General features: G+C 47.8%; 1 protein-coding gene across 1 annotated transcript in view; it reads left to right on the top strand.

Moving 5' to 3' along the window:
* The window catches only part of TEX14 (testis expressed 14, intercellular bridge forming factor), a 107,512-nt gene that overhangs the window by 22,247 nt on the left and 57,994 nt on the right, over window positions 1–27,271 (top strand). The window contains exons 7-15 of the mRNA XM_058164064.1: window positions 1,518–1,648; window positions 2,536–2,649; window positions 6,390–6,513; window positions 8,309–8,487; window positions 11,994–12,145; window positions 15,769–15,959; window positions 19,714–19,861; window positions 23,472–24,469; window positions 25,987–26,078. Coding sequence (XP_058020047.1) covers window positions 1,518–1,648; window positions 2,536–2,649; window positions 6,390–6,513; window positions 8,309–8,487; window positions 11,994–12,145; window positions 15,769–15,959; window positions 19,714–19,861; window positions 23,472–24,469; window positions 25,987–26,078 — 2,129 coding nt within the window. The remainder of the gene's footprint in view (window positions 1–1,517; window positions 1,649–2,535; window positions 2,650–6,389; window positions 6,514–8,308; window positions 8,488–11,993; window positions 12,146–15,768; window positions 15,960–19,713; window positions 19,862–23,471; window positions 24,470–25,986; window positions 26,079–27,271) is intronic.

Raw genomic sequence — 27,271 nt, 5'->3', positions numbered from 1 at the left:
TTTTTTGGACTTTTTTGAGGTCTTTGAAGAGAGGCCATCTGGGAACAGGCTAGCTAGATGTTCTCATGGTGACCACTAAAATACTTAATTAATTTATATGGTCACGTGTCCTTAGGATAATTCTGGGCGGTTCCTGAGAAAGTCATTTTAAACACTGTAAAATAGGGATCTCCAACTTTGGCAACTTTAAGACTTGTGGACTTCAACTCCCAGAGTTCCTCAACCAGCAAAGCTGGCTGAGGAACTCTAGGAGTTGAAGTCCACAAGTCTTAAAGTTGTCAAGGTTGGAGACCCCTGCTGTAAAACATGCTCAGTGAAAACTCTGACTGCAGCAGAAAGGGTTGTAAAATCATGTGCTACTCCCTTAGTGACTATCTTGGTCAGTGGCAGAAGTTCTGGTACCAGTTGTGGAAAGTTAAATAGATTCTATGTAGATAGATTCACATTCTTACATACAAAACTCTTGGGACTGAGAATGCTATTAAATCCCATCTCAAATCTTCATTGTGAGATGCTGCTTCCATTTCTTCTCAATTCCTCCTCCCTTCTCTCTTTGCTTCCTTTCTTCATTGTTTCTTTCTTTCTTTCTTTCCTTCCTTCCTTCCTTCCTTCCTTCCTTCCTTCCTTCCTTCCTTCCTTTTCTTTCTTTTTTTCTCTTCTCTCCCTCTTCTATCCGTTTCTCATTCCTCCATTCCTTTTCTCACTCTCCTTCCTCCCCTCTTCTTTTTCCTTTCTCCATTTCTTTCTTTCTTTCCTTTCATCCTTCAATCTCCTTCTTATGTTTGTCTGTTCTTCTACCTCTTTGTTTCATTCATTCATTCTTTCCTTCCTTTCCTCTTCTTCTCTTTCCCCCTCTTTTCTCCTCCTTTCCTCCTTCCCTTCCTTTCTTTCTTCCCCTTTCACTCTTTTCTCACCCTCCCTTCCTCCCTTCCTGTTTTTCTTTTCTCCATTTCTTTCCTTTCATCCCTCGCTCTCCTTCCTACCTTTTTCCATTCTCCTTCCTTTTTGTTTGTTTCATTCATTCATTCTTCCTTTCCTTCCTTCCCTCCCTCTTTTATCCTTCCTTTTCTTTCTTCTCTTTTCCCCTCTTTTCTCCTTCCTTCCTCCCTCTCTTCTTTTTCCTTTCCTTTCCATTCCCTTGCTTTCCATTCCTCCTTCCTGTTCTTGTTCTCTTTTTCCTTCCTTCCTTCCTTCCTTCCTTCCTTCCTCCCTTCCTTTTTCTTTTCTCCATTTCTTTCCTTTCATCCCTCGCTCTCCTTCCTACCTTTCTCCATTCTCCTTCTTTTTGTTTGTTTGTTTCATTCATTCTTCCTTTCCTTCCTTCCCTCCCTCCTCTATCCTTCCTTTTCTTTCTTCTCTTTTTCCCTCTTTTCTCCTTCCTTCCTCCCTCTCTTCTTTTTCCTTTCCTTTCCATTCCCTTGCTTTCCATTCCTCCTTCCTGTTCTTGTTCTCTTTTTCCTTCCTTCCTTCCTTCCTTCCTTTCTTCCTTCCTTCCTTCCCTCCCTCCCTCCCTCCAGTTTTTTCTCACCAGCAAGAGGCAGCTTGGCTACCTGGCTTCCCTTCCAATCATCGCGGACAAGGAAGTGGTTCAGGCCGACGATGAGCCCACCTTCTCTTTCTCCACCGGGCCCTATATGAACATGACCAAGTAAGTAGGCCACAGGATGACCAGGTGACCTTCGAACCAAAAAAGGCCTGGCACTAACGTCAGGTGAAGACTTGACACCCTGCCCGGCCAGGCTGTCCTGCCCTCAGCCAGATCCAGCTTCCGCTCCCAAACCAACCCACCTACCTACCTACCCTGTAGGGTTGTTGTGCTACTCCCCCATCCTAACTAACCTAACCTGGTTTCTTCCACTTTGGTCCACTCTTCCCTTTCACTCCTGCAAGGCCTGTCCAGCACCTGTGTGTCATGTCCCACCCCCACTCCGACGAACGAGTCAAAGAAGTCCATAACAAACTTGGCGACGAAGCCTCTGCAGCTTGCCAAGTTCCTTTGAGGTTTATCAGGGCAGGCAGGAGTCCAAGGTTGGAATGCCAAAAGCAGGTCCTTTATATAGGCTGTGGGGTGTGGCTCCATGACTCAGCATTTATCCAGGCCTGCCCCACCCTTCCTTCTGCTGGTGTCGCCTCTCAGATCTCCGGAAGCGAGGGTCCTCCTACTCTGAATTGTCTTCAGCTGGATCTGCTGTCAGAGTCTGGGAAAGGGAGGGGTCAGAGGGAGTAGGCCCGGGTAATTCCACCACCTGGCTGGCTTCCTGCTCTGAAGGCTGAGCCAAAGGAACATACGCTGTATGAGAGAGGTTTATTGTGCTTCTCCTTTCACTCCTTGAATCCTCTCAGGGCATGGGGCCAGGGCCGGGGGCTGGAGTCATGACAGGCCGTTCATCTTCATTATCAGACTCCGAGTCTGATAAAAGGCCCGGTTGGAGACGGGAGGGGCCCGGCTGAGGAGAGGAGGGAGGACGAGTCACAACACTGTGGGATAGGTAGCTGGATGGGCAAAACCGACACTCCCCTCTTTTCTCCCCACAGCCTGATGTGGGGAGGCAGCCGGGTGACCGTCAAGGAGCTAAACATACAGCCTCACCAACACTGCAGCAAACTGCGTCTCTCCGACCTCCTTTTGGCTGAGCAGGAGTACAGCAGGTATGTTACCCTCTTTTTTTCTTTTTAAAGTTTTCTTTTTATAGACAAACATACATTTAACAATAATGATAACAACAACAGAGTTGGAAGGGACCTTGGAGGCCTTCTAGTCCAACCCCCTGCCCAAGGCAGGAAACCCTACACCATCTCAGACAGATGGTTATCCAACATTTTCTTAAAAATTTCCAGTGTTGGAGCATTCACAACTTATGCAGGCAAGTTGTTCCACTTATTAATTGTTCTAACTGTCAGGAAATTTCTCCTTAGTTCTAAGTTGCTTCTTTCCTTGATCAGTTTCCACCCATTGCTTCTTCTCCTGCCTTCAGGTGCTTTGGAGAATAGCTTGACTCCCTCTTCTTTGTGGCAGCCCCTGAGATATTGGAAGACTGCTATCATGTCTCCCCTAGTCCTTCTTTTCATTAAACTAGACATACCCAGTTCCTGCAACCATTCTTCATATGTTTTAGCCTCCAGTCCCCTAATCATCTTTGTTGCTCTTCTCTGCACTCTTTCTAGAGTCTCAACATCCTTTTTAGATCGTGGCGACCAAAATATTCCAAGTGTGGCCTTACCGAGGCCTTATAAAGTGGTATTAACACTTCACGTGATCTTGATTCTATCCCTCTGTTTATGCAGCCCAGAACTGTGTTGGCTTTTTTGGCAGCTGCTGCACACTGCTGGCTCATATGTAAATGGTTATCCACTAGGACTCCAAGTTCCCTCTCACAGGTACTACTATTGAGCAAGGTACCACATATACAGTACCTGTGCATTTTGTTTTTTTTGCCTAAATGTAGAACCTCACTTTTTTCACTGTTGAATTTCATTTTGTTAGATAGCGCCCAATGTTCAAGTCTGTCAAGATCTTTCTGTAACTTGAGCCTATCTTCTGGAGTGTTGGCTATTCCTGCCAGCTTGGTGTCATCTGCAAATTTGATGAGTTCCCCATCTATCCCCTCGTCCAAGTCATTGATGGAGATGTTGAAGAGTACTGGGCCTAAAACAGAGCCTTGGGGTACTCCACTGCATACTTCCCTCCATGTGGATGTAGTTCCGTTGAGGACTCCACGTTGAGTGCGTGCATTGAATGCATTGAATGCATTTAAAACATCAGCAATTCTTTCCGTGCGACGTCTCGGTGTTTTCTTCCTGGCTCCATCATTTTGTTGTTTCTTCTTTCTTCGCTTCAATTTGAACTATTACCATTTTTTCCCACAAATACATAATTATCGTTTTCTTTCATAATTATCCATTGCTTATCTGTATCTTTTCTCCTTCTAACCAATGGTAAAATTATCCCATATCTTAAAATATTCTGAATCCTCTCTTTCTTTCATCCTCAAAGTTAATCTGTTCATTTCTGCACAGTCTAAGATTTTTCTCCTTCCAGGGGTATTTTCTCTGCTTTCCAATTTTGCGCAAAAACTATTCTTGCTGCTGTAATTTATAATCAAATCAATATTTTCTTTACTAATTTTCTCTGGTAGGATCCCCAATAAAAATAACTCCGGTTTTAAATCAATATGTTGTTGGGTTAATTTCTTCTAACCAACCCTTTATTTTCTCCCAATAGTTTTTGGCTTCTGGACATGTCCACCACATATGATAATAAGATCCTGGTAACTGATGACATTTTCAACATTTAGCTGATCTACCTTTAAACATTTTCGCCAGTTTCTCAGGTGGCCTATGCCATCTCTAAAACATTTTATATTGATTTTCTTTAGATGCAGTGGACAGTGTTCATTTATAATTCCTCTCCCATAGCTGTTGCCATTTGAGGGTAGGCACCCTCTTGTGTGTGTAATTTGTGTGTAAAGCCACAAAGATTTATGCATTCAAAGATGAGGTTTGCACGGCCCCCCGCAATCATCATCATCTTTTTTTAATATATATATTTTTTATATTAGCTTTTTATTTAAGCTGATTCTATCGCTGACTGTGGGGGGGCGAGTTGTTGGCCCCTACGGGGAAGGTCCGCAATTTAGGCGTCCTTCTGGATGCACGGCTGTCATTAGAAGACCATATGACGGCTGTTGCCAGAGGGGCTTTTTATCAGGTGCGCCTGATATGCCAGTTGAGTCCATTCTTGGAACGGGATTCCCTATGCACGGTCACTCATGCCGTCGTTACTGCCCGCCTGGACTACTGCAACGCTCTCTACATGGGGCTCCCCTTGAAGGGTACCCAGAGGTTCCAACTGGTCCAGAATGCGGCCGCGCGGGTGATAGCGGGAGCTACTCGTGGCTCCCATATGACACCCATCCTGCCCAGGCTGCACTGGCTTCCAGTTGCCTTCTGGGTTCAATTCAAGGTGTTAGTGACTGTTTTTAAAATGCTCCATGGCTTAGGACCGGGATACTTACCGCCTGCTGCTACCGGTGGCCTCCCATCGACCAGTGCGCTCTCACAGAGAGGGTCTCCTCAGCCAGACCTCCTCGTCGGCCAGACAATGTCGGCTGGCGACCCCCAGGGGAAGGGCCTTCTCTGTGGGGGCTCCAGCCCTCTGGAACGAGCTACCTCCAGGGATGCGCCAGCTTCCTGACCTCCGGACCTTCCGGCGTGAACTGAAGACTCTTTTATTTCATCACGCAGGACTGGCCTAATAAGTTTTAAATAGTTTTTAAAGGGGTTTTTGGATTTTTAGAATTATCAGACCATTTAAATTAGTCTTTTATAGCTGGTTTTAATTTTTGTATCGTTGTTTTATTTGGCTGTAAACCGCCCTGAGTCCTTCGGGAGAAGGGCGGTATAAAAATCTAAATAATAAATAATAAATAAATAAATAAATAAATAAATAAATTTTTAAACAAACATACATAAAAACATAACATCATCTTCAATTAAAATTGCAGACAGTGTGTCTGTTGGTTACAAATCTTTTGTGCATTTTCAGCATATTCAGAATTTATAGTTTATCTAATTTCACGTTTTCTAAATCTAGTATATATCCTCATTAGCCATTTATTTAACTATGAGTATTTCTTCCCTCATTTCATACAAAATAGTCTAAATTTTAAGTTAACTTATATTTGTATCATTCATTTCGTCATTCTAAATCAATCCAGTAATCATACATCTTTATATTATATTTTGTACATTTCTACAACTCTTATATTGTAAAGATCTCTACCAAGCTTCATTACCGTATTTTTTATCTAACCATTGATAAAATAAGTCCCATATCTTATAATATAGTTTATCTTCCTGTTCTCTAATTTCAAATGTCAATTTGCTCATTTCAGCACATTCCATTATTTTCTTAATAACGTCATCTTGCGTTGGTATTTTCTCATTTTTCCAATTTTTAGCAAACACAATTCTAGCTGCTCTTACTACATTCACAATCAAATATCTTAATTCTCTATTGTATGTTTCAGGTATAATCCCCAATTAAAAAAACCCTCTGGTTTAAAATCTATGTCTTTAATGACCCCATAATCCCTTGCGGGGTGGAGTTCTGGGCAACTGAATGGAGCTGAGTGATTTACTGGCCGGATGCCTTTCCCTGTCGCTAATGAGGAGTTACATTCAGCAGCTATGTTCTCGTGGTGCCCAGAGAGAGAGAGAGATATCTGCCTCTCCCTAGGATCAAACTCACGGCCTCCTGATTGTGAGGCGAGAGCTCCACCTCCAGGCCGCTGCGCCACTCTTGTGTGGCCCCCCGCCATGAGAGGGAGAAATGGACTTTCAGTTGTGGGTTTTCTCTGCAAACGGGCTCCTCTCTTCCCGCTCTGCAGCCAGCTCCACCACCCTCACCTGCTGCTGCTGATGGCCGTCTGTCTGTCCAGCGATTTGGAGAAAACCCGGCTGGTGTTTGAGAGGGTGAATTTTGGGACTCTCTACAGCATCCTTCACGAAAGGGTAAATCTTGTGTCTTCCTAAGAGCTGTTTGTGGGGTGTGTCTCTTGTCGCTTTCCTCCCGTGGAGACTCCTGAGCTGCGAATACCTCTTTATCGCTTGTCTGTCCGTGAACGACCCTGCAAGGTAGGACAGTGTGCCGAATGGAAAGGTCCCAGATTTAAAGGGGCGTTTCCGCCTGAATTCAGCCTTAGGAGGACAACTGTGGCCCCTTTAAGACATATGGACTTCAACTCCCAGAATTCCTGAGCCAGCCATATGGGCTCAGGAATTCTGGGAGTTGAAGTCCACAGGTCTTAAAGGGGCCATAGTTCTCCCCCCGCCTCCCGATCCAGCCTACAAACTTAGTGTTTCACCAGAATTCTAGTTCTTCTTTAGCAGTTGTCTCCTTGCCTCTTATCTGTGTTGTCCGTACGTTGCAGAAACTCGTGGCCTTCTTCTGACTGAGGAACTCTGGGAATTGAAGTCCATCCTTCTGAACGCATGCTCTAGCGGGGGAATTCTGGGAGTTGGAAGTCCATCCATCTTAAAAGCGTGTTGGCTGGGGAATTCTGGGAGTGGGAACAACACCCTCTCCTGGCCACATTAGAAACAGCAGGCCAATTCCTATCTGCAGAAGAGAGTCCCTTAGATAGTTTTAACAGATTAACAGAATTGGAAGGGACCTTGTAGGTCATCTAGTCCAACCCCCTGCCCAAGCAGGAGACCCTGCACCATTTCTGACAGATGGCAGTCCAGTCTCCTCTTGAAAGCCTCCAGGGATGAAGCTCCCACAACTTCCGAAGGCAACTTCTGTTCCATGGGTTGATTGTTCTCACTGTCAGAAAATTTCTCCTTATTTCCAGGTTGAATCTCTCCTTGATCAGTTTCCATCCATTATTCTTTGTCTGGCCTTCGGGTGCCTTGGAGAATAGCTTGACTCCTTTCTCTCCGTGGCAGCCCCTCAAATATTGGAAGATGCTATCCTGTCTCCCCTGGTCCTTCTCTTCACTAGATTAGCCAGGCCCAATTATTATGGTTATTGTTGTTGTTATTTAAATTTATTATCTATCTACCTTACTGCAGGGTAACTCTGGGACGGTGTTGTGTCTGTGCCCCTTGAGCCGGGCCCCCTGCCAGAAAGTGACTCGGAAAGTGAGGGGGAAGGGTCATCAGAACTTACCTCGGGAGCACCGGCTTCCCTGGCTCAGCTCCAGGAGCCAGAGGCAGGCCAGGTGGAGGAGATAACAAGGCCTCCGTCCCCTGACTCTTCCCCCCCCCAGGCCACGCCTCCAGACCCAGCTGATGGCAATCAGGCCTGGCTGGACCCCAGGTTTCGTAGGCAGGAGAGGCGGGAACAACAGAAGCAGGGGTGGGGCAGGCCTAGGAAGTGCTGAGTCATGGAGCCACACCCCACAGGATATAAAAGCAGCAAGGGCTGCTATGCCTCTTCGTAGCAGGCAAATCAACTGCTTGACTAGAGCTGAAGTACTGTTTGTTGACTCATCGGCATAATGGGAGATAACAGAGACACTTGGCAGGCGCTGATAGTGCCGGCTAATTAAGCCATCGCTCGGACTGAGGCGAGGGGGGACAGAACAGACGGCGTGCGATATTAAAAATACAAATTGATGTGAATAAAATATTACAATTGTTTTTAAACAAAATACAAAACGTTTAATATTAATTTACCTGTGCACTTGCAATATTTCTGCATCGCCCACCCCCCACCCCCTTGGACTTTTAGGGGGTTTCCAAGTCTTGTAGCCAATGTTTCTTCCCCTTCCTCCCTCTCGCCCCTTCCCATCGGCTGCTCCAGCGCTCCGAGTTCCCGGTGTTGCACGTGGAAACGATTGTGCACCTGCTGATCCAGGTGAGCGACGCCCTCCGGTACCTCCACCTGCGCGGCTTCATCCACCGGACCATCAGCTCCTACGCCGTGGTGGTCGTTCTGACGGGGGAAGCGAAGCTGACCAACCTGGAGCATATGATTGAAAGGTAAGCCCACGCCTCCTCCCCTCCCCTCCCCTTTTCTCTTTCATTATCCTTTCCCTCCCTTTCCTTTCCTTTCCTCCTCCAAGGAAGAAGAGACTGGACAGCCATTTGTCTGAAATGGTCTAGACGTCTCCTGCTTGAACAGGGGGTTGGACTAGAGGACCTCCAAGGTCCCTTCCAACTCTGTTATTCTGTGTTCTGTGTTCCTTCAATTTACATCCCCTTCCCTTCCTACATTTTTTTCTCTCCTCTTCTCTTCTCTTCTCTTCTCTTCTCTTCTCTTCTCTTCTCTTCTCTTCTCTTCTCTTCCCTTCCCTTCCTTCCTTCCTGTTCTTTCCTCCTCTCTTTCCTTCCTTTCCTTCCTTCCTCCTTCCTTTCCTCTTTCCTTTCTTCCCACTTTTCTATCTTCCATTCCTTCCTCCCTTTTCCTTCCCTTCCCTTCCATTCTTACTACTCTTCTCTTCCCTTCCCTGTTCCTTCCTCCGTCCCTTTTCTTCCTTTCCTTCTCTCCTCCTTCCTTTCCTCTTTCCTTTCTTCCCACTTTTCTATCTTCCATTCCTTCCTCGCTTTTCCTTCCCTTCCCTTCTTCCCTTCTTATTACTCTTCCTTCCCTTCCTTCCCTGTTCTTTCCTCTCTTTCCTTCCTTTCCTTCCTTCCTCCTCCTTCCTTCCTCTTTCCTTTCTTCCCACTCTTCTATCTTCCATTCCTCCTCCTTTCCTTCCTTTCCTTCCATTCTTACTACTCTTCCCTTCCCTGTTCTTTTCTCTCTCTTTTTTTTTCCTTTCCTTCCCTCCTCCTTCCTTTCCTCCTTCCTTTCTTCCTACTTTTCTATCCTCCATTCCTCCCTCCCTTTTTCTTCCCTCCTCCTTCCTTTCCTCCTTCCTTTCTTCCTACTTTTCTATCCTCCATTCCTCCCTCCCTTTTTCTTCCCTTCCTTTCCTTCTTACTACTCTTCCCTTCCCTTCCCTGTTCTTTCCTCCCTCTCTTTCCTTCCTTTCCTTTCCTTCCCTCCTCCTTCCTTTCCTCTTTCCTTTCTTCCCACTTTTCTATCTTCCATTCCTTCCTCCCTTTTCCTTCCCTTCCCTTCCATTCTTACTACTCTTCTCTTCCTTCCCTGTTCCTTCCTCCGTCCCTTTTCTTCCTTCCTTCTCCTCCTTCCTTTCCTCTTTCCTTTCTTCCCACTTTTCTATCTTCCATTCCTTCCTCCTTCCTTCCTTCCTTCTTCCCTTCTTATTACTCTTCCTTCCCTTCCTTCCTGTTCTTTTCTCTCTCTTTCCTTCCTTCCTTCCTTCCTCCTCCTTCCCTTCCTCTTTCCTTTCTTCCCACTCTTCTATCTTCCATTCCTCCTCCCTTTTCCTTCCTTCCTTCCATTCTTACTACTCTTCCTTCCCTGTTCTTTTCTCTCTCTTTTTTTCCTTCCTTCCTCCTCCTTCCTTTCCTCCTTCCTTTCTTCCTACTTTTCTATCCTCCATTCCTCCTCCCTTTTCTTCCTTCCTTCCTTCCTCCGTCCCTTTTCTTCCTTCCTTCTCCTCCTTCCTTTCCTCTTTCCTTTCTTCCCACTTTTCTATCTTCCATTCCTTCCTCCTTCCTTCCCTTCCTTCTTCCCTTCTTATTACTCTTCCTTCCCTTCCTTCCCTGTTCTTTCCTCTCTTTCCTTCCTTCCTTCCTTCCTCCTCCTTCCCTTCCTCTTTCCTTTCTTCCCACTCTTCTATCTTCCATTCCTCCTCCTTTCCTTCCTTCCTTCCATTCTTACTACTCTTCCTTCCTGTTCTTTTCTCTCTCTTTTTCCTTCCTTCCTCCTCCTTCCTTTCCTCCTTCCTTTCTTCCTACTTTTCTATCCTCCATTCCTCCCTCCCTTTTTCTTCCCTTCCCTTCCCTGTTCTTTCCTCCCTCTCTTTTCTTCCTTTCCTTCCCTCCTTTCCTTTCCTCCTTCCTTTCTTCCCACTTTTCTATCCTCCATTCTTCCCTCCCCTTTTCTTCCCTTCCCTTTCCTTCTTACTACTCTTCTCTTCCCTTCCCTGTTCTTTCCTCCCTCTCTTTTCTTCCTTTCCTTTCCTTCCCTTTTCCTTCCTTTCTTCCTACTTTTCTATCCTCCATTCCTCCTTCTTATTTCTCTTCCCTTCCCTTCCCTGTTCTTTCCTCCCTCTCTTTTCTTCCTTTCCTTCCCTTTTCCTTCCTTTCCTTTCTTCCCACTTTTCTGTCCTTCATTCCTCCCGTCCTTTTCCTTCCCTTCCATTCTTATTACTCTTCTCTTCCCTTCCATCCCCATCCCAGATTCTGACAGTATAGCTTTACCATAAACTAGAATCCGCCCGTTAGGTTGCGATTCCAATCTGGTTTACTCAGCGCAGCCAACCTCATTCTTGTTAAGTCTGAAAGTTCCGGCCCTCCCTCCCGTCTCCTTTACTCCCTGAGTAACTAGGGAGGGTCCCTTCTCTTTCCCTGTCCCTCATGCAGCAGAGGGCTAAGCCATCTCTTCTCTGATCGTTCTCTCAGCCTCGGGCTCATACCAAGCTCTTTCCCTGATACCAGAGGTGAAATGCTCCCGGATCGGACCGGATCGCACGATCCGGTAGCGATCATGGCTGGTAGTTCGGCGATCCAGTAGTGATGGTGGAGCAAAGCTCCACCCACCCGCCCGGATGTTGTTACTTCCTGCCTTTAAAAGGTTAAAAAAAAGACTTTGACGAGCGGGCGCCAAAGCTGTGATCATCAGAGCCTTTTTTTTTTTACCTTTTAAAAGCATTTTTATACAACCTATTAAGGCAATAGGTTGTAAAAAAGTGCTTTTAAAAGGCAAAAAAAGGCTCTGACGATCACAGCTGTGACGCCCGGTCATCAAAGCCTATTTTTTATGGCTCCATTTTGCTCCCAAAAACGGTGTTTGTGGGGGTTCATTTTTGAGAGAGAGAGAGAGAGAGAGAAAGGGAGGGAGGCAGGGAACGAAGGAAGGAAGGAGTACAAACCTGGCACTAGACGCAGCTTCAGAGGATAATCCAGGGCTGGAAGGGACCTGGAGAGGTCATCTACTCCAACCCTGCTCCAACAGGACATCGCTAGTGAGTTTCTGTCTTTGGATCCCCCAGTCACATGGTTACCTAGCCACGCCTACCCAGTCACATGACCCACCACCACCAAACCACGCCCACAGAACCGGTAAGCAAAAAAACTTAGATTTCACCCCTGCCTCATACCCTTACACGGTCCCTTTCCATCCCCCATCTACAGGACGCGAGAGATTCAGTGGTGGGATTCAACCGGTTCCGACCGGTTCAGGTGAACCGGTAGTGGCGACCTGCATTTTCTAAGCCACGTGCGTGTGAGTGCAAGCCACAAGCACTCACATTTTCGGTGCATGGTGAACCGGTGGTAAACTTACGTGAACCCCCCCCGTCCCGTCCCCCCCCGGGAGCGATCTCCAAAGGACGGTGATCTCAGCCCTCACGGGGGGGGGAGGGGGGGCTACCGGTTCTTCCCCAACCCCGAGCATCATCTTCCCTTGTCGGCAGCAAAGACGGAGGGGAGCACAGCGACCTGACCCGGGTGCCCATCCCTCCCCAGCTGTACAACTGGTGCGCCCCGGAAGTGATCCTGGAGCGGACGGCGACTTTCAAGTCCGACGTCTACAGTTTTTGCGCCGTCATGCAGGAGGCGTTTACAGGTACAGCAAAGAGTGAAGGGTCTCGTTTTTGGGTGTTCTCTTCCTTCTTAATTTTGCATTTTTTTAAAAAAAAAAAAGATAAAATAAATTCTTCGGTGTTTTCCTCTTGTAAGGCTTAAAAAATTGCTTTAGAAAAATAGAAAACGGACAGCGCAAAAGGACCCGGTGTTCCATCAAGTCTGTACTTTTTTCTTCTTCTTTTTTTTTTCCCCCAAATTTTTTTTATTGGATTTAAAAACGAACAAAAACAGTGGACGTTGCTCCACGTCTCTGTGTTGTGTCTCGTCCGATCTCACCACCACAGCCGGAGTCTGCTTATCTGCTTCCGAACACTGAAGAATGTCCTAGCATGCCTCCCGGCCCCAGCCCTGGCTCCATGCCCAGACAGGCTGAGGAGGGGGCATCTCCCGGCCCCAGCCCTGGTTCCATGCCCAGACAGGCTGAGGAGGGGACATCTCCCGGCCCCAGCCCTGGCTCCATGCCCAGACAGGCTGAGGAGGGGGCATCTCCCGGCCCCAGCCCTGGTTCCATGCCCAGACAGGCTGAGGAGGGGACATCTCCCGGCCCCAGCCCTGGCTCCATGCCCAGACAGGCTGAGGAGGGACATCTCCCGGCCCCAGCCCTGGTTCCATGCCCAGACAGGCTGAGGAGGGGACATCTCCCGGCCCCAGCCCTGGCTCCATGCCCAGACAGGCTGAGGAGGGGGCATCTCCCGGCCCCAGCCCTGGTTCCATGCCCAGACAGGCTGAAGAAGAGCAAGTATCTCCAGCCCCCAGCCCTGGCTCCATGCCCAGACAGGCTGAAGAGGAAGAAATACCTCCAGCCCCCAGCTCTGGCTCCATGCCCAGGCAAACGGAGCAACTAGACCCCTCCCCCTCCTCCACAGCATGTGAGCCTGAGGGAGGTCAATTGCCAACAGCTGCCGACTGGAGTGACCCTCGCGTCAGAAGACTTGATAGATGGAGGCAACAGAAAGAAAGAAGGGGCAGGCCTGGATAAGTGCTGAGTCATGGAGCCACACCCCATGGCCTATATAAAGGACCTGCTTTCTGGCATTCTCTGAGTCAGGCAAAGTCTAAACATATCTTGCTGAAGTCACTTACTGGTCTCCTGCCTGCCCTGAGGACTTTGCTAGGACTTTGGCAGAGCTGCAGAGGCACGCCTGATTCGGATTTCCCTGACCCGGCCGTCAGCGGAGGAGTGGGACACGACACTCTGGTTTTTAACATTTGACTTTTTCATAATAATAGAAACTAACCATTTCTGTAACAACAACTCTATCTAATCAGAAAAAAACCCAAGGTCAGAGTTTCATCTTTTCCCGCCTCGAGCACAAAGTCCAGAAGTGGTTTCCAAGTCGAAGTAAAGCTCTTTATGGTTGCAGACGTTTCACTATCAAGTTACGTCACGTCGTCAGTGCTATAAGGGAGAAGCGTTTCGGGCGGAGGAGCTGGGTGGGGGTCCTTGGTGCTCTCTGAGCTTGCTTGCTCTCTTGCCGACGTTTCATTACCAAACTAGGTAACGTCCAGAGGCGATATTCAAGTAGTCCGTATCCTTTCGGGCGAACCGGTAGCGGAGATTTTGGGTGGGCCAACCACCCGACCCCTCGCCACGCCTCTATGCTGTCCTATTCTGAGGGTATTTCTTTATACTTCCATCTTTGAGCAAACGTTAGTCTTGCCGCGGTTAATATATGCAGTGTTAAATAAGTAACATTTTCTTTTCTTCTTAATTTATTTATTTAACCGTTATTATTTTCAAGATTTTTTTCGTCGTCTTTTGGTCCCTCGAAGCTGCCCTTAGAGCCGTAATGGTGAACCTATGGCACGCGGGCCACAGGTGGCACGCAGAGCCATATCTGTGAGCACGCGAGCGTTGCTCTACCTCAGCTCCCACACGCATGTGCGCGCCCGCTAGCTGATTTTTGGGTCTTCCGGGCCCACCGGAAGTCGGGAAACAGGCCGTTTCCGCCCTCCGGAGGGCCTTGGTGAAGGAGGCCGTTTTCGCCCTCCCCAGGCTCCAAGAATGTCTCCAAGAATGCACAGAAGGCCAGGCGCATATGCGGAAGGCACGCACAGCAAACTGGTGGTAAGACTATTGGAAACCCACCACTGGTAACGTCATTCATTCATATTCTCTTCTATCAGTAAATTAGAATTGGCAAGCTATCGGTTCACCTCAACCAGTGCGAACCGACTGAATTCCACCTCTAGATCACATGACCTCAGGGTGTGTGTGTCAAGGTGACTTTCCCTTTCTGTGCGCTTAACAAACATTTTGGGTTCAATTCTGGCCGTAAGTCAAGGACCGCCTTTAAATCCATTTAAAAAGCAATGCAAAAAACAAACAAGTGAAACCACTGGGCTTAAGATTTCTCTCTCTTAGGTGGCTGGCTGGGGAATTCTGGGAAATGAAGCCCACCCATCATTCAAGTAGCCAAGTTTGGAAATTTCCCATCCTCTGTTGTGACCCAGGCCCAAGTAGGTAGTAGGAAACTCAGTCCATGAAAAAACAAACAAACTTTATTCGAACAGCTGAGAATTACTTCATTCCCAGCGGAGTGCAACTAAATTAAAACAAATTCCTCCCAAGACAAATTCCTCAGTCCTATCGCAAACCTTAGTCCAATTAGGCAAACTGCCAAAGGCCTTTCTTGGCAAATGTTCAAAACTCACAAAAATAAATGCAAGACATAGACGAAGCAGAAGACGCAGCTACCAACGTTGTTTTCCGGCAAAGCTCAAACACCGTTGCTGGTCTTTTAAGCCTTATGGGAGAGCCCAATCATATCTTGGCCCTACTCCTGAATTGTCCTTTTTGCTTGAGCTGCTCTTGCCTTCTGGCAACTCTTCTCATGCGTGCATTAGGAACAGGCTCCTCCTGTGCCTCTGCCTCACTACTATCAGTCTGTCGTGTCCCACTCCTCCGCTGACGACCGGGTCAGGGAAATCCGAATCAGGCGTGCCTCTGCAGCTCTGCCAAAGTCCTAGCAAAGTTCTCAAGGCAGGCAGGAGACCAGGAAGTGACTTCAGCAATATAAGGTAGACTTTGCCTGACTCAGAGAATGCCAGAAAGCAGATCCTTTATATAGGCCATGGGGTGTGGCTCCATGACTCAGCACTTATCCAGGCCTGCCCCTCCCTTCCTTCTGTTGCCGCCGCCTATCAATTCTTCTGGTAAGCGAGGGTCGCTCCAGTCTCCAGCTGTTGGTAATTGACCTTCCTCAGGCTCACATGCTGTGGGGGAGGGGGAGGGATCTAGTTGCTCCATTTGCCTGGGCATGGAGCCAGGGCTGGGGGCTGGAAGCACTTCTTCTTCCTCGGCCTGTCTGGGCATGGTGCCAGGGCTGGGGCCTGGAGGCATGCCAGGACATTCCTCAGCGTCCGGAAGGAGATAAGAGGGGCCCGACTGCGGGGAAAGCGAACGAGACACAACACAGTCTCTGGAGGCTCTGGAGTCCGCACCTCACTCCCCGATGGTCCTGGCCTCACCTCTGCCTCATCGCTGTCCGACTCCGTTGCCAGCTCCGCAGGCTGCTGGCGGACCACAACATCCTCCTTGTCTTTCTTTGGATGCCTTCTCACCTCCCACTGTGAATTCCCGACCTGCGTTTCTTTTTCCAGACACCGTTCCCTGGCAGGGATTCGACGGTCCATCCATCAAAGATCGCATCACCTCCGGCCAGTGGTTGGAAGCCGACGCCAGGCTCCCCAAGCCTTATTACGACATGGTGAAGACGGGCCTGGAGTACAGACCCAAGCAGCGCACCATGAACCTGCAAGACATTCGCTACGTTCTGAAGAACGACTTGAAGGTAAAAGTGGAGGAATTTAATTTAATTTAATGTCTTAAAGTTGCCAAGTTTGAAGACCCTTGATTTTAAAGCCTTAGTAAGATCACACTTAGAGTACTGCATCCAGTTTTGGTCACCACATTATCAAAAAAGATGTTGAGACTCTAGAAAAAGTGCAGAGAAGAGCAACCAGGATGATGAGGGGACTGGAGCCTAAAACATACGATGAGCGGTTGCAGGAACTGGGCCTGGTTAATCTAGTGAAGAGAAGGACCAGGGGAGACATGATAGTATCTTCCAATATTTGAGGGGCTGCCACAGAGAGAAAGGAGTCAAGCTATTCTCCAAAGCACCCGAATGCCAGACAAGGAACAATGGATGGAAACTGAACAAGGAGAGATTCAATCTGGAAATAAGGAGAAATTTTCTGACAGTGAGAACAATCAACCCATGGAATAGAAGTTGCCTTCGGAAGTTGTGGGAGCTTCATCCCTGGAGGCTTTCAAAATTATCATGTATGTATCCTAATATCCAAGCGAAATGTTGGAGGTGTGATTGTGATGACGCTACATATTTTCATATTTGGTGGACTTGCAAGAAAATTAAGGTTTTTTGGATAAGAATTTGGTGGATTATTCAAAATGTACTGAAGAAGAAGATAAAGTTCCTGCCACAATTTTTCCTTTTGGGAATTATAACGGATTGTACAGGGATTGAGACTAAATTGATTCTGAATTTAATAACAGCAGCAAGACTGTTGATTGGACAATATTGGAAGAAAGAAGAGATACCTACAATAGAAGAATGGATACTGAAAGTTATTAATTTGGCTGAGATGGCTAAAATCTCAGCTTTTTTAGAAGATAATACGCAGGAAAGATATTTAATTGAATGGAAAAAATGGATTGATTATCTACAAAATAGATATCAGATTAAGAAATATCAGATTGCCTTTGAATAATTAGAAAGTTATTTTATGTAATGGGGAGGGGGTTGGGAGATGAAAAGCTTTGGATGTGGTTATTTGGATTGGAAGGGAAAATTTTATTCTATGTTTGGTTTATGTATAACAATACCTTGTGATTGACCCGGAAGCCGGGGGGGGGAGGGGAAGGGTTTTTGGGAGGAGGGGAAAAAGGGGGAAAAATGTTTTTGTTTTTTAAAACTCTTTCAATAAAAAAAAAAAAAAATCTGGAAATAAGGAGGAATTTTCTGACAGTGAGAACAATCAACCAGTGGAACAGAAGTTGCCTTCAGACGTTGTGGGAGCCTCATCACTGGAGGCTTTCAAGAAGAGATTGGACGGCCACCAGTCACAAATGGTGTAGGGTATTCTCCTTGGCCAGGGGGTTGGACTAGATGACCTCTCCAGGGTCCCCTCCCAATTCTGCTAATCTGTTAAAGGTTTCAGACATGTCCTCCCTTTCCCTTCTTATTCATTCCTATTCAGTCGTCTTCATCACATCTAAATAAACTACAGGTAGCCCTCAACTTATAGCCATTCATTTAAGTGCCTCTGGTGGCTCAGACTGCTAAGACAGTCTGTTATTAACAGCAGCTGCTTGCAATTACTGCAGGTTCAAGCCCCACCAGGCCCAAGGTTGACTCAGCCTTCCATCCTTTGTAAGGTAGGTAAAATGAGGACCCAGATTGTTGGGGGCAATAAGTTGACTTTGTATATAATATACAAAAGGATGAAGACTATTGCTTGACACAGTGTAAGCCGCCCTGAGTCTTCGGAGAAGGGCAGGATATAAATGCAAATCAAAAAAAAAAAAGTGACCCCTCCAAGGTACAAGTGCAAAAGGCGATCACACGCTCCTAGGACATTACGATCGTCGTAAATGTGAGTCAGTTGCCGAATGTCCGAATTCTCATCAAGTGACCATGGGAGGCAGCGAACGATTGTAAGTGTGAAAAACGGGTCATCGGTCACTTTCTTCAGTGCGGTTGTAACTTCGATACGATCATTAAACAAGCTGTTGTAAGTGGAGGGCTCCCTGTATTTGATATTGTTCATTATTTCCAGTCTTGGGAGTGTCCCGTCTTCATTATTTTAAATAATGAAGATGGGTCGCTCCAACACTGGAAGTTTTTAAGAAGAAATTGGATAACCATTTGTCAGAAGTGGTGTAGGGTTTCCTGCTTAAGCAGGGGGGTTGGACTAGAAGACCTCCAAGGTCCCTTCCGATTCTGTTATTCTATTCTATTCTACTCTACTCTACTCTACTCTACTCTACTCTACTCTACTCTACTCTACTCTACTCTACTCTAATGTTAATATTAGAAAAAAGACACCCCCTTCAAAGGGGATTTTTTTTTGCCCTAAACCGGGGTTGGCCTTGATGACCTCAAAGTACCTTCTAAATCAATGCACAGGCATGTTATCCTCCTGAACCTCCTCCAACTTTGGACTAGAAGACCTCCAAGGTCCCTTCCAACTCTGTTATTCGATTCGATTCCATTTGATTCTCTCTTCTATGTTTTCTATTCGATGTAAAAAGAATGTGGAGACTCTAGAAAGAGTGCAGAGAAGAGCAACAAAGATGATGAGAGGACTGGAGGCTAAAACATGTGAAGAACGGTTGCAGGAACTGGGTATGTCTAGTTTAATGAAAAGAAGGACCAGGGGAGACACGATAGCAGTCTTCCAATATCTCAGGGGCTGCCCCAACGAAGAGGGAGTCAAGCTATTCTCCAAAGCACCTGAGGGTAGAAAAAGAAGCAATGGGTGGAAACTGATCAATGAGAGAAGCAACTTAGAACTAAGGAGAAATTTCCTGACAGTTAGAACAATTAATCAGTGGAACGACTTGCCTGCAGAAGTTGTAAATGCTCCAACACTGGAAATTTTTAAGAAAATGTTGGATAGCTATTTGTCTGAAATGGTGTAGGGTTTCCTGCCTGGGCAGGGGGTTGGACTAGAAGACCTCCAAGGTCCCTTCTTCTTCTTCTTCTTCTTCTTCTTCTTCTTCTTCTTCTTCTTCTTCTTCTTCTTCTTCTTCTTCTTCTTCTTCTTCTTCTTCTTCTTCTTCTTCTTCTTCTTCTTATTATTATTATTATTATTATTATTATTATTATTATTGTATTGTATTCTATTTTCTTTTCTATTCTATATTTTCTCTTCTCTTCTCTTCTATTCCATATTCTTTCTTCTCTTCTCCTCTCCCCTCCCCTCCTCTCCTCTCCTCTCCCCTCCCCTCCCCTCCCCTTCCATTCTTCATTCCTCTATTCTATTCCATTTCATTCCATTCCCAGAAAAAAACTACCGTATATACTCGAATATAAGCCGATCCGAGTATAAGCCGAGGTCCCCAATTTTACCCCAAAAACTGGGGTAAACTGGGGACTCGAGTATGCCGAGGTGGAATGAGGCACCTACGGTTGAAACCTCCTCCTCAGCTGAGAAGGCTGGCGGCTCCCCGCCCGCCCTCTCACTGCACCGGCAGGGCTTCCGTCCGGTAAAATGTGAAAAAGAAAAAACTCAGTATAAGCCGTATATACTCGAGTATGCCGAGGGCTTTAAAAAAAAACTCGAGTATAAGCCGTATAGACCCGAGTATAAGCCGAGGGGAAGTTTTTCAGCACAAAAAACGTGCTGAAAAACTCGGCTTATACTCGAGTATATACGGTATATGCATCAAATGTAAGCATAAGAAATGATTAATGGACCACTATGTGGACAACGGGTTCTGCTAATCGGTTCTTCGTTTTCTTTTCGTTTTCTTTTCTTCTTTTTCTTCTTCTTCTTTTTCTTCTTCTTTTTTTTTGGCAGGATTTACTAGAATCTCGCAAGCAGCGTCTTGGGGAACATCTGGAATCTCTCAAGCCTGAAATTCAACCCAATATCAATATCTGTTTGCCTTCCGCTTCGGCTTTCGAGGTTAAGAAGCCACGATTGCAAGACGAAAAGGCTCACGTAGGTTCGTCTCCTCTTTATTTATTTTATTTATTTGTCAAACATGTACGAGATAACAGGTATAAGTATAAACATGAACATGAACATAGGAAATGGATATGAATAAAAGGGAACATTAGGACAAGGAAGGAAGGCACGCAGGTGCGCTTATGCAGGCCCCTTACAGACCTCTTAGGAATGGGGTGAGGTCAACAGTAGACAGTCTAAGGTTAAAGTTTTGGGGGTTTGGGAAAGAAACCACAAAGTCAGGTAGTGCTTTCCAGGCATTAAGAACTCTGTTGCTGAAGTTGTATTTTCTGCAATCAAGTTTGGAGCGGTTCACTTTAAGTTTGTATCTCTTGTGTGCTCGTGTATTGTTGTGGTTGAAGGTGAAGTAGTCATTGACAGGTAGGACATTGTAGCAGATAATTTTATGAGCTACGCTTAGGTCATGCCGTGTTGTGGTTCACTAGCAGCGGAGTCGGTCAGTGAGGAGGCTGGGGAGGACAACGGGTCAGTCCTGGAGTCAGGGGAAGGCCTGGATGAGGGCTGTGTGTCGGAGGCAGAGGTGGGGCCAGGGCCATCTGGGAGCGATATGCGAACTCGGAGCCTCCAGAGTCGGACAGCAGAGAGGCAGAGGAACAGGAGGAGCCTGTTCATAGTGCACGCATGCGAAGAGCTGCCAGAAGGCAAGAGCAGCTAAAGCAAAAAGGACGACTCAGGAGTAAGGCCAGGAGATGATTGGCCCCTCCCATAAGGCTTAAAAGAGCAGCAACAGCTCTTGGGCTTTTTGTAGGAAAGCAACGTTGCTACAATTGTTTCTTGTTGGCATCTGTTGTTTCTGAACTTCGTGGGGCTTTGCCAAGAAAAGCCTTTGGCAGGGTGCCAAAGAAGACAAAGGTTTGTGATAAGGCCGAAGGACTTTTTCTGAAGGACTTTGTTTTGGACTAAGCTGAGAATGAAGTAATTCTCAGCTGTAATAAAATATTTTTGTTTAGGACTGATTGCGTCTGGTAATAACTACTTGGGCCTAGGTCACAATAGATCTAAGGCGGCGTAGTTCTAAGTTGTCTAAGCCCAAAATTTCAAGTCTAATGGCATAAAATATTTTTATTGCGAGCAGAGGAGTGGAGGACTCTTCTTGTGAAATATCTCTGGACCCTCTCAATTGTATTGATGTCCGATATGCAGTGCGGGTTCCAGACAGACGAGCTGTATTCGAGAATTGGTCTAGCAAAGGTTTTGTATGCTCTAGTTAGCAGTACAATATTACCAGAGAAGAAGCTACACAGGATTAGGTTAACAACTCTTAGTGCCTTTTTGGCAATGTTGTTAACAGTGGGCTTTGGCACTTAGATCATTAGAGATGAGTACTCCAAGGTCCTTGGAACTTGAGGCTGAGAGACTGCGTGTAACGAGAGCCCGGAAGGAGGGGAGATCTCTGCTTGGTGAGGTTTCCCCACTGCTCAGGAATTCTGAAGTGAGGGGTAAATTTTGGGGGGAGGGAAGAGGAGATGTTAGTAGCTGCAGTAGGCTATTGTTCTGTCCTCCCTCGCCTCCGTCTGAATGATGGCTTAATTAGCCGGCACTATCAGCTCTGGCAGCAGAATAGCCAGCGTCTGCCAAGAGCCTTTGTTATTTTCCACGACGCTGGTGAGTCACCCAGAAACAAACTTCAGCTCTTAGTCAATCAGTGGATTTGCCTGTTACAAAGAGACACAGCAGCTCTCGCTGCCTTTTATATCCTGTGGGCTGTGGCTCCAAGACTCAGCACTTCCTAGGCCTGCCCCACCCTTGCTTCTGTTGTTCCCTCCTCTCCTGCCTACGAAACCTAGGGTTCAACCAAGCCTGATTGCCGTCAGCTGGATCTGCAGGCGTGGCCTGGGGGTGGGGGAAGAGTCAGGGGACAGAGGCCCCGTTATTTCTTCCACCTGGCCTGCTTCTGGCTCCTGGAGCTGAGCCAGGGAAGCCGGTGCTCCCGAGATAAGTCCTGACGGCCCTTCCCCCTCACTTTCCGAGTCACTTTCTGGCAGGGGGCCCGGCTCCAAGTCACTTTCTGGCAGGAGGGCCAGCTCGAGGGGCACAGACACAACAGCTATTTTGAGCCGGAAATTGGTGTAAATTGCAAATTCTGGCAACTTTAGGCAACTCAAATATGGTTACGTTGGGTGAATCAAGTAGCTTGTGAATTTCTCGGGCTGTTGCGTCCTCGGGAAAGCAGCTGCGGTGTGTGTGTTTATGTGTGTCTCTGTGTGCAGTTGATAATGACCCCACCAGGTTCTTGCAAGACTGATACGAAACCGATAGAAGGGGAATATAGAAGCAAACTAGAACTAAGAAGAAATTTCCGGACAGTTGGAACAATGAACCAGTGGAACTACTTGCTTCCAGAAGTTGTGATTGCTCCGACACTGGAAGCGTAGATGTAATGGTTAAGGCACCAGGCTAGAAAGTGGGAGACTGTGAATTCTAGTCCTTCCTTGGGCACGAAACCCGGCTGGGTAACTTTCGGCCAATCACCAGGAGACTCTGAGATCTGGTCCCGCCTTAGCTACAAAAGCCAGCTAGCTGACTTTAGGCCAATCACTAGGAGATTGGGAGTTCTAGTTCTGCCTTAGCCATTAAAGCCGGCTGGGTGACTTTGGGCCAATTACCAGGAGATTGTGAATTCTAGTCCAGCCCTAGGCATGAAAGCTGGCTGGGTGATTCCGGGTCAATCACCAGGAGACAGTGAGTTCTAGTTCCACCTTAGCTATGAAAACCACCAGTTTGGTAACTTGGAGCCGGTCCCTCTCTCTCTCAGCCCGACCCACCCCACAGGGTTGTTGTTGTTGTGTGGCAAATAGGGAGGAGGAAGGCGTATTGGATATGTCCACCACCTTGAATAATTTGTAAAAATTATAAAGGCAAGATATAAATGAATAAAATTAAAAGATAAATTGTTAGCAGGTGAGAAACTGGGCTGAATTTCCCTTGATGCACTTCTTTCCATTGCCATTCTCTGTTCTGTCCCCCCTTCGCTTCTGTCCGAGAGATGGCTTAATTAGCCGGCACTATCAGCTCTGGCAGCAGAATAGCGAGCGTCTGCCAAGTGTCTCTGTTATCTCCCTCGAGCCCAATGAGTCACCCAGGAACAAACTTCAGCTCTTAGTTAAGCAGTTAATTTGCCTGCTACGAAGAGGCACAGCAACTTTTGCTGCCTTTATATCCTGTGGGGTGTGGCTCCATGACTCAGCACTTCCTAGGCCTGCCCCACCCCTGCTTCTGTTGTTCCCGCCTCTCCTGCCTACGAAACCTAGGGTCCAGCTAGGCCTGATTGCCATCAGCCGGGTCTGGAGGCATGGCCTGGGGAGGGGAAGAGTCAGGGGATGGAGGCTTCGTTATCTGCTCCACCTGGCCTGTCTCTGGCTCCTGGAGCTGAGCCAGGGAAGCCGGTGCTCCCGAGGTAAGTCCTGACGGCCCTTCCCCCTCACTTTCCAAGTCACTTTCTGGCAGGAGGCCCGGCTCCAAGTCACTTTCTGGCAGGAGGCCCGGCTCCAAGTCACTTTCTGGCAGGAGGCCCAGCTCCAAGTCACTTTCTGGCAGGAGGCCCGGCTCGGGGGGCGCAGACACAACATTCTCGCTTTGTTCCTCAGCCAGGAGTTTCACCACGACCAGATGCTCCATTTCCTCGCTGGAGATCAAACCCGTCGTCCTCCAAGTGTCTGAGCCACTTCTCCGCACGGCGCAATCAGGCCCCTTTTTTGAGAGGCCTTTGAGCGACGTCGTCCAGGTCTCCGAGCCGGTTGTCCGCACGGCGCAATCCAGACCCTCCTTCAAGGGACGTGCGAAAGACGCGGAAGAGGACAGCAACGCCAACTTGAGCTTGTCCAGCGTGCAAATCAACGAGATATACACTTGTTATCCAGAGCTGGGCGAAGAGACAGAGGGGGATGATGAGACGTCAAGAACCGAGCAGGACCCTGATTCCCGACGACAATCGCTGAGTTCTCCTGGCGATACGGCCGACCTCTCTTCCCCTCGAGTTACCGAGATCCCGGACCGCGAGGTGAGCCTGCCCTCAGACGCCGAAACGGAATACAGCCACGAGGACATGAATGGCGTCTCGGTGATGAACGAGGTCCTCAGGAGCACCCACGGCAAAAACGGAAACGTCCAGTCCCAGTTCGAGCACAAATTCGGCAAATGCGTTCTAGATCTCAAGATCTGCCAAACTTTGCTCCAGCAAGCTACGGATTCCCTCTACCGCACCGAAACCAAACTGGGCACGCTGGAGAGTTTCAACAAACCTCCGCAGCTCTTTTTGGGGAGCCAGGCGGAGCAGCTCCCCGTCGGGATTCCTGCCCGGGGTTGCCAGGAGAAGCTGGAGAGCATCTTGAGAAATATTAAACCTCCCTTAAACGGCGACCGCGGCTTGCAATGGAAGACGGTGGCTCCTCCGACAGAGGGCTACGTGCCACCGCCGTTCCGGGTTCCAGGGGCGTACAGATCCCTGATGATCCAGTCTTACCAAGCGTCCGAAAACAGGCCCAAGAGTGCCAACCAAAGCCTGGATACTACCTACTGGAGTGATTTTGGACCGGAAACATCCAGAAGTCCTGTCAGTCCGAAAGGAACGGAGCAGAACTATCAGGTAAAGAGGCAAAGAGGGGAGGCTCTTTTGCACCTTGAGCGCAGGGTTGGCTGGCAGCGGTAACGTTGCTTGATGGCGGCTTTTCACGGGGGAGGTTTTTAAGATCATGAAACAGGGATCCAGCCTAGAGCTAAGGAGAAATTTCCTGAACATGAGAACCATTAACGGTTCGTTCTCGACTTCCGTTTGTTTAATGCCCGTTCAAAGCTACATCAGCATTGAAAAAATGTGACTGACGATCGTTTTTCACGCTTGCAACCCTGGCAGCATTCCCCCCCCCCGGTCACGTGATCAAAATTCTGACGCTTGGCAACTGCTTCATACTTACGACGGTTGCCATGTCCCAGGGTCACTTGATCCCCTTTCGCGACCTTCTGACCAAGTAGGGAAGCCAGATTCACTTAGCAGCCGTGCTGTTAATTTAACAACTTGCCGTGAATATCACTTAACAACCGTGTCAAGAAAAGTCAAAAGGGGCAAAGCCCGGTTAACAAATGTCTCACTTAACAACATAAATTTGGGGCTCAATAGAGCTCCTAAGTCGAGAACCACCTATCATTGCAGCATTCCGAGGTCACGTGATCGCCCTTTGCAAACTTCCCAACAGGCTTATGATAAGCAAAAGACCCAGTGTTGGAAGCTGGATTTGCTTAACGACCGCATGACTCGCTTAACAACGGCAGTGATTCGCTTAACGACCGTGGCAATTTTACATGTAAAATTGGAGGCGACTCGCTTGATAACCACTTTTCTTAGCAGCAGAAGTCCTGGTCTCAATTCTGGCCGTAAAACGAGGACTACCTGTAGTTTATATCTGCAGAAATCTTTCAGAGTTTGCATTGGCAGGATATAAAATATTTGTGCATTTAATAGAGATTGTATTCCAAAGCTGCGGAAGGTGAATTTGAACTCCCCTCCCAGTTCCAGGTAGTCCTCGAATTACGACCACAACAGCGCCCCAAATTTTCCATCGCTAAGTGAGACAGCCGTTAAGTGGCGCTTTGCCCCACTTTACGAGCTTTCTGTCCGCGGCGGTTAAGCGAACCCCTGCAGTTGTTAAACGAGCCACGCGGCCGTTAAGCAATCCGGCTTCCCTGTTGACTTTGCTCATCGGAAGTTCACAAAAATTTGTCACGTGACCCCCCGGGACACTGCGACCATCATAAACGTGAGCCAGTTGCCAAGTGCTTGAATTTTGACCACGGAGTGGTCAAATAAGTACGAAAGACAGTCGTGAGTCACTGTTGGTCTGTGCCTTGGTCGCTCTGAACCAGGGGTCTCCAACCTTGGCCGCTTTAAGACTTGTGGACTTCAACTCCCAGAATTCCTCAGCCAGCTTTGCTGGCTGAGGGACTCTGGGAGTTGAAGTCCACAAGTCTTAAAGCGGCCAAGGTTGGAGATCCCTGCTCTGAATGGTCACTAAAAACTGCTGTAAGTCGAGGACTACCTGCACAGAAATAGTTGTGTGCCCCTCTCCCTCGGCCCCAGATCACCTCTTTATCCATGTGGTTTTTTAGCTCCTGTCCCCAGGTGTGACTTTCAGGAGGAAGAAGAGCGCCCAACTACGTCGAGGCAGCTCCATGTTGGACGGGGTCAAAGCAGCAGATGAGTGAGTCCTCTTAATCCCCGGTTGTTGTGTTGTTGTTAGTTGCGAAGTCGTGTCCGACCCATCGCGACCCCATGGACAACATTCCTCCAGGCCTTCCTGTCCTCTGCTGTCCTCTGGAGTCCACTGAAGCTCAGTGACTCCATCCAGCCACCTCATTCTCTGTCGTCCCTTTATTTATTATTTGTTTGTTTGTTTGTTTCAAATAAATGTTTGTTCTCCCGAAGGACTCAGGGCGGTTTACAGCCAATTTAAAACAACATGAATATACGCAAAGAATTAAAACATAGCTAAAAACTAATTTTGAAATTTGGCCCAACAAGTTAAAACTATCCTAAAAAACTTCATAAAAACCCCCACTAAAATTTCATTAGGCTAGCCCCGCACAATGGAATAAAAAAGTCTTAAGCTCGCGTTTAAAGGTCCGGAGGTCGGGGAGTTGACGCAACCCCGGAGGCAGCTCATTCCAAAGGGCAGGAGCCCCCACAGAGAAAGACCTTCCCCTGGGGGCCGCCAGTCGACATTGTTTGACCGACGGCACCCTGAGGAGGCCCTCCCTGTGGGAGCGCACAGGTTGATGGGAGGCAATCGGTGGCAGTAGGCGGTCTCGTAAATAACCCGGTCCTATGCCATGGAGCGCTTTAAAGGTGATAACCAACACCTTGAATTGCACCCGGAAGACCACCGGCAGTCAGTGCAGCCTGCGCAGGAGAGATGTTACATGGGAGCATCGTGGTGCTCCCTCTATCACCCGCGCAGCCGCATTCTGGACCAGCTGGAGCCTCCTGGTGCTCTTCAATGGGAGCCCCATGTAGAGAGCATTGCAGTAGTCCAGGCGGGAAGTGACAAGGGCATGAGTGACCGTGCGAAGGGAATCCCGGTCCAGGAAGGGACGTCCCTTTCTTCTTTTGCCCTCCATTGTTCCCAGCATTTGGCTGTTCTCTAGTTGTAACACAAGAGAAATAGGCGTGTGGTGGGCAGAAAAAAAACACAGCATTGCGTGTACGTTTCGTCTAAAAAGAAATCCGGGGATGGGAGAGAGACCGGGGTGAAATGCTCCCGGTTCGGACCGGATCTCCCAATCCGGTACCAATGGCAGTGGGTGGTTTGGAGAACCAGTAGCAAAAATCCCTGCCCCCCACCCCCGCCCATGCCCAGCTGAGCCGCGCGATTGTCAGAGCCTTTTTTTTTTACTT

The sequence above is a fragment of the Ahaetulla prasina genome, chromosome 1 (genome assembly GCF_028640845.1).
Source record: "Ahaetulla prasina isolate Xishuangbanna chromosome 1, ASM2864084v1, whole genome shotgun sequence".
Taxonomy (NCBI): Eukaryota; Metazoa; Chordata; class Lepidosauria; order Squamata; family Colubridae; genus Ahaetulla; species Ahaetulla prasina.
The sequence above is the reverse complement of the archived record's forward strand: the minus strand, read 5'-3'. Positions and strand labels throughout refer to the sequence as shown.